A 7,242-nucleotide genomic window follows, 5' to 3' on the forward strand; every position below is an offset into this window, starting at 1 on the left:
TAGATCTCGAAAAGTTATGTGGAATCAAAAAAAGAATTACCTGAATTGGATTATTTTTTATATTAAATCACAAATCTAGTACTAAGAGGCTTGTGGATTTAAACGATCTTATAATACCATTCTTGCAAATTTAAATTATGTTTGTGAGAAATAAAATATATCAAATGAGACGTCATTGCTAGATCTCGAAAAGTTTTGTGGAATCAAAAAAAGAATTACCTGAATTGGATTATTTTTTTTATATTAAATCACAAATCTAGTACTCAGAGGATTGTGGATTTAAACGCTCTTATAATACCATTCTTGCAAATTTAAATTATGTTTGTGAGAAATAAAATATATCAAATAAGACGTCATTGCGTAGATCTCGAGAAGTTATGTGGAATCAAAAAAAGAATTACCTAAATTGGATTATTTTTTTTATATTAAATCACAAATCTAGTACTCAGAGGCTTGTGGATTTAAACGCTCTTATAATACCATTCTTGCAAATTTAAATTATGTTTGTGAGAAATAAAATATATCAAATGAGACGTCATTGCGTAGATCTCGAGAAGTTATGTGGAATCAAAAAAAGAATTACCTAAATTGGATTATTTTTTTTATATTAAATCACAAATCTAGTACTCAGAGGCTTGTGGATTTAAACGCTCTTATAATACCATTCTTGCAAATTTAAATTATGTTTGTGAGAAGTAAAATATATCAAATGAGATGTCATTACGTAGATCTCGAAAAGTTATGTGGAATCAAAAAAAGAATTACCTAAATTGGATACCCGAGTCAAAAGTTATGACCTTCAGAAATTTTATGATTAATTTTTTTTTTTATAGAGAAATGACACGTGTCAACACTTCATGAGAGACGCCCCATTGGGGCGTCTTCCCTTGGTGAGAGACGCTTAAATGAGGCGTCACATTGCGCAATAGATTCGTAATTATTTTCAAAACTGCAATAAATATGTAATTATTTAATTAAATTGCAATAAATAAATTTTTTTGCCACTCTTCGATAGATGCTTGATTTATTTATGGCAGGACAGGCCCAGTTTTTCAGCTCACTTTAAAAAATAAGGCGAGACGGGTTGACTTATTTTTTAACGATGAGACATGACAACGGATGATTCACTTTACCACCTCCGGATAAAAGGCAGGAATCCTGGCGCGGAAACCCCCTCCCCCTCTCGAAGACATGATGACTCTATGGCAAAACCTTTTTGGGTCGATTTCCAAAGACAGATTGAATTTAATTTCTACAATTTGTGTTTACATTGAAAATTACGGTTTTATTTTATTCAAAAATGTTATTTTAATTTTTATTTTATTCATTTTTCACGATTTAATTTTTAGTAAAAATTAGAGGGAGGATCTTTATTTTATTTTATAAATTTTCTAGTTGAACTTTAATCATTTTGATTTGAAGATATTTAAATTAACTTTCTTTTTTTTCTTTTAAATGAGATTTTAGCATTTATTGTTAATATTGACTAATTTAGTCTCCGCCATTCTTACACGCAATAGATTTTCATGCAAGGTTATCAAGCTAAATTTCAGATAAAATTTTAGTTACTGTTAACAAGATTTTATTTGGAGTCCTTGAATAAGTACAAAATTACAATTAATATACAGAGACATATAAACACAGTAGAATTCTTTCTATTTTCTCGAATTTACGGGTGAGAAGAATTAAACAGTGGAAAAGTTTTCAACTTTATTGGGGAAATCAAGATTAGAGGACAGCTGAGTGCGCTATTCCTCAGTCCGCACAACTTGGGTTCCCTCAGTCCAGTGAAAAGGTTCCATTGCAATACCTGTAATATTCAACCAAAAAAAGAAACTTACCATTCGTTTTTTCAGTCAGTTTAGGGATACTCAGGTCTGCCAAGTTTTATCCCTTGATTTCACCCTTCTCTTCACTTCTTTTATGAAGGTGAGAGGAGGTACAGGCAAAAAGCTTAAGCATGATGACTATCAGCAAGAAAAAGAAAAGAAAACCAGGGAAGAAAATCTATCACTTAGGTAAAATAGAAGTTCTTGACTTGAAATCTGAAAGATTAGAAGGTTTTATCCTCTTCCCGCTTTTTTTTTCACTCTGTGTTGTCCTCATTAACAAGGATAATAATTTATGCATAGGAAGTACACTGTTAAGCGCACTAACGATAGGAAACCAATGGGATACCTGTTGCTAAACTTCTCGACAGCATCTGAGGCATATAGAAGGGTTTCATTGGCTTTCTCGAGAACCATGTAAAGCTCCTTTCCTCTTGTGACTCGAGAAATAACCCAAGCATTATTTTTGGCTCTAATGCACACCTCTAGATCTTTCTCACAAGAACAGCTATCCAGTTTTGCTCTACTCTTCTCCAACTCAACCTCTTGTCTAAGCTTGTTCATAGTAAGTAAGGACTCCTGCAACAGACACAAAATGAACCAAAGTTTAAACTGTTTCAAAGTCAGTAGTGACAAGTACATTATAGTGCCAACCACCAAGCAGTGCCATTAGAAGTTTGACCTCTAGAGTAAAGTTGAATTTTGAATAAGAAGCCATATCTTTCAATTGATAAAATGGATATCACATAATGATAAAAGAAAAAGAAAAAAAGGAAAAAGGAAATCATAACTGAGCCTGATGCCAACACTACACCTTAGTTAAAGTTGTAACTTTCTTTGCTGGAGAAGCCCTGGATACATTCCTATCGCCATCCACTAATAAATAGCGGTACCCACCGACATGATATGCATTCTCACCACCCCATCCTTTGGATAGTTTCTCTTCAACTTTCAATATCTTAAGTGATGCCTGATGTATTCGACAAAGAAAAAGATGATGCTCAGAGCAAATTTCATACGCTTCTCAGCTTAAGAACCATTTTGAATTGTCAATGAACAAGATTACAAGATCATCAAGCAGATTAACTTGGAATCCTGGTCAGTAATGAATATTCAGGAGCAGACAAAAACAAAAAAATAAATGAGCACTTTAAAAATAGTAAATACTAAGGAGTTGTCAAAAAGGAATCAGACCAAGGAAATATTAAGGCTATGCTTGGATTGAGAGGAATGTGGCAAAAGGAAGGGAAATGAAAAAGTTGTTCACTCTCCCATGTTTGGGTATTCTTTTCAGTAAAAGGGAAAGGAAATGAAAAAGATAACAAGTAATCCCCCCGGGACATGTATAGGCACAACACCACAGCAAACAGGGGTCCAGTCAGTGGATTATAGCAAGCGTACAACAATGGAAAACACCAGAATGTTCTGTTTCACCAAGCATCAGTTCATAACATATGTAAATGCTCTTGAGAATTCATTAGGAAACAAAATATTCACTATAATAGAAGACTAACATTTTCAACAACTTGCTGCTTCACTGCTGACACACCTTGTTCCCCGTTAGGTATGGAGGATACAGGAATAAGAAGCATCAAAGTAAGGTTTCTATGCTGATAAGCACAGAGATACATTCTCTCTCCTGTCTGTTCAAGCAAAACTGTTGGGGTGGCAAACACCCACGTACCAACCTCAGCACCCCATAAATCAGTGACAAGATAACCATCTTTTCCTTTGGACCACTTGTTACTCTGTAAGGGCCTCACAACATGACAGTGGTTATCCTCTCCAGGGGATGAATCAGATGAGCCATAAAAACTTTCAGATATAGAGTTTGGATGGGCACTGTTAGACTCAGTGGCAACATTGGATGCAGTATTTGCTTTACGCAAGTAGGACCAGGAACTTGCTCCAGAAGATAGAGCATGTGGGGTCAACCTTAGCACAGCATATGTGAATAAATTTATGGTGTCATCCTGACAAAAGAATCAACAGTCAAGGTTAATAAGCAACTTAATGAATGACCAAGCAGCTTTCTCATTCAAATTTGGTCATAAAAAAAAAACATAATTGTACACGAAAGTTAAACCATACAGGAGATAGTGTTGTAGACACCAGCAGGTCTTGAAATAAAATCAAAGAGTAGCAGGCAGTATTTCCAGCAGAAGATTCGAGCACCCTGACAAGTGACTGCCAAAAGAAGAAGAAATCAACAAAAATGGAATTCCACTTACAAGCTAAACTTCTTTCTTTTACATCAAAATAGCTGTAAGATAGTTATAGCTTATGTGGACACTGGATCCAAAGTGAGGGATGAAAATGCATAAACATTTAAAGATTGGAGCACGTAAAAAGCATAAAATCACTTACATAATACATACATTACATGCAAATAAGCAAACAAATTTCATCTTAATCAACTAATCATTGATGAGCAATAACAGCTTTCCTACAACAGCTAAATCAAACTTGTGCTATGAGGTGACTCATTAGATAACTTCACCTTGTTTCATTGAAATTAATATATTTGCATGATAAAGTCAACTAAAGAATGCCTGAAACTGTAGGTTTCTTCCTTGTTAATATGAATCAGACCTAAACTCAAAAGTCTGTTCAACATCAAATAAAAAAAAAAATCATAGCAGCATAAATGCAAACAGGACTCTATGAGCAACCAAGAAAATAGGATGAGAACGGGTGGAGCAGAGAGACAGAGATAGAGATATTACAAATCCCCAGTACACCCAAGATAACGTGGATGCGTGAACTAACTTTAAAATTAAAAGTTGCATCTTAAAAAATTCTGAAGCTCTGTTGTCCTAATTTTTTCATATCAAAACTTAAAACTTATCTAACCTGAACCTCTATCGCAGCCTCCCGACCTATTGTCAGCATCTGCACAGTTCCACGTTCCTTTAAGCAATCATGGAATGATGGTAAAAGGAGCTTCTTCCCCACAAGAAAATCTGCCTCACAAAGAAAAATTCATAATTAAGGTATGAGACACAGCTTACTTCATCAGCATCATCAGTCAGGTAGCACACAGATCCAAAGGAAACCATTTGATACAGCAACTTCACCATTACCACAGCAGCAATTATCCCACGGAGACGGCTTTTTACATGCTGACAATTATGACTTACAATGAAATATTTTGAATCATAATTTATCAATTTCATAGACATGCTCTCATATGATGACTTACCCCTTAGATAATCCATGATAAAGGAATACAAATGACGTCTTATTAGTCCCCCACCAGGTTCTTTCTCCAGCATTGCTCTTATAGATCCATGAAACATTACAAAAAGTGAGTGAATTTCCTTGAGAACTTTTCTTAATGCATCATCTCTCCATATAGGTTCTGAATCATTGCATTTCTCCACTACCTACAATGCAATAACTGCATATATATATTAAAGGAAATTACACACAGGATATTCAATAAATCGAAAGAAATAAGTGACAGACCATGACGATCCATATATCAGGTTCGGCCTCATAAAAAACATGAGAATGTCTTTCTGCTTCGATGACCTCGCAAGCAGCCTCTGGAGAGAAAATTCTACAATTTAAGCACATAAATGAATCAATTCAATCAATTAATGTGGAATTGACAATACAATAGAAATAGATATATAGATATAGAGAGAGAGAGAACCTTGTAAAAGTGATGAGTCCTTCACTGAGGCCAATAACAGAAAGTTGCTTAGAGAAAGGCAAACCCGCGGGGAAGAAGAACAAGATCTTGTCGAGCTCTTGACCTTCGTGTTGCCCTCTCCTCAAATCAAATATGCATAATTCTATCGATTCATTTGAAGACAAACCCATTTCCCCCTTTCAATTCAACAACATCAACAACCCTCGATCCTCTCTCACTGCCCTAACCCAACTCAACTCAGTACCACTTTTAATTCAGTACCCTAAAATCGTTTTCCCCCCTTTTACTTTCCGTGATTAATAGTTGGGTTTATCATCTATCATTTAACATGACCACAAAAATTTTCCTACACACACAACATTTTGTGGGACCCGCAGCAAAAAAAAAAAAAAAAATTTCGGCACGCAAAACGAATCTCTATAACATAACACAATCACTTTTCCTACAACATAACTCTTATAAAACCCTTAATAGTTTAGGGGTTTTTCATTTGTTATGTAGTAGGACAAAAGTAAAGTTTCTACATATACATTGTCATTTGTGTTTTTTTTTTAAATGGTGGACCATATTAGTTGTATTAGTTCATGTTTGATGGATAGTATGGGATTTCGCCCGATAGTATAAGATTTGATTAAATTTTAATACTATCCAGTATTTGGTATGATATTGTATAAGATAATATCCTCCGATATTTTAAAAATTAATATATTAAAAAAAATTATTTTAATATATAAATATTGAAATGATATATTAGTTCTTGGAAATTGTACTTGTAATTAATATTAATATATCAACCCCTTATCAGGCTTAATCCATCACTCCTAGGCCAAATTAAGTTATACATCATTTTGGTATATAAAAAGGTCCTACTGTACAAGCTTATACTATACGATAGTCACACCAAACAATTGAAAATGTTATAACGTATAGTATAAACTTATACTATCCCTTGTACATCACACCAAACAGGCCCTTATTTCCTAATTTAATTCAAGGTAATTAAAATTGAAATTTTATATAAAAATTTAAAAGGAAATAAAAAATTATAAAACTTAAAATTATAACAAAAAATAATAAAAAATAATAAAATCATTTGAAATATTGGTAAAACTATTTTGATAATTTTTTTTTATAAAAACATAAAATTATAATGATAAATTGAAATTTTAAGTACCATAGCTTAGTTTACTACTTCTTAAATTCCCAAATTTTAAATTGAGTTTCGTCATTATTTTTAAGGTGTAATTCCAATAGTTTATTCGCAAAATTTCTTATTTATTAATGCTAAGCTTACGGAATCTTAACGTGTTTTTCTTTTACAAAAATTAAGGAATAGATCATAATGAATAATCATTTCAAGAAAAATGCCGAATATTATGATGGTATATTTTTCTTCTGCTGTCTCTAACCCCAAACCTCCCAAACCTGAGTAGTATCATATCATTCTTAATAATAATTGTGAAAAATGTTTTGTATGAAATAACATTACTCATGCTTCAATTCAAGGTTTGGAAGAGTTTCCAATCTCACTATGCACTTGCAAGGAATTACTGATCTTAACGTGTTTAACAAAATGTTCTACATGTAAATTTTATAGGTTTAAAAAATAATTTGTATCAATTATCTATTCATATAATATTTTAAAATTAAATATTAATCTTTTGCTTTAAAAGGAAACAATTTCTCAATCTCTTAAATTATTTATAAAAAAACATATATTGATGACTTGCATCACATTTGATACATGAAACATTA

General features: G+C 32.9%; 1 protein-coding gene across 3 annotated transcripts; it reads right to left on the reverse strand.

The window, feature by feature from the left end:
- Positions 1–1,591: 1,591 nt before the first annotated feature.
- LOC133316801 (vacuolar fusion protein CCZ1 homolog B-like) lies at positions 1,592–5,704 on the reverse strand. Of its 3 annotated transcripts, none has more exons than XM_061518579.1 (10): positions 5,488–5,704; positions 5,298–5,391; positions 5,032–5,215; positions 4,913–4,951; positions 4,683–4,792; positions 3,921–4,016; positions 3,344–3,802; positions 2,644–2,799; positions 2,179–2,408; positions 1,592–1,810 (listed from the first exon to the last, which is right to left on the reverse strand). In XM_061518579.1, the coding sequence occupies exons 1-10, from the start codon at positions 5,655–5,657 to the stop codon at positions 1,780–1,782; spliced, it is 1,569 nt and encodes a 522-aa protein (XP_061374563.1). In that variant the 5' UTR covers positions 5,658–5,704; the 3' UTR covers positions 1,592–1,779. The 3 variants fall into 3 exon arrangements, with proteins under 3 accessions (XP_061374563.1, XP_061374565.1, XP_061374564.1); XM_061518581.1 differs by having other exon boundaries at positions 5,032–5,229; positions 5,488–5,510; XM_061518580.1 differs by lacking the exon at positions 4,913–4,951.
- Between the last annotated feature and the right edge of the window lie 1,538 nt (positions 5,705–7,242).

Source organism: Gastrolobium bilobum, unplaced genomic scaffold (genome assembly GCF_033153095.1).
Source record: "Gastrolobium bilobum isolate Gb01-03AN ecotype WA unplaced genomic scaffold, APGP_CSIRO_Gbil_v1 utg993, whole genome shotgun sequence".
In the NCBI taxonomy this organism is placed as follows: domain Eukaryota; kingdom Viridiplantae; phylum Streptophyta; class Magnoliopsida; order Fabales; family Fabaceae; genus Gastrolobium; species Gastrolobium bilobum.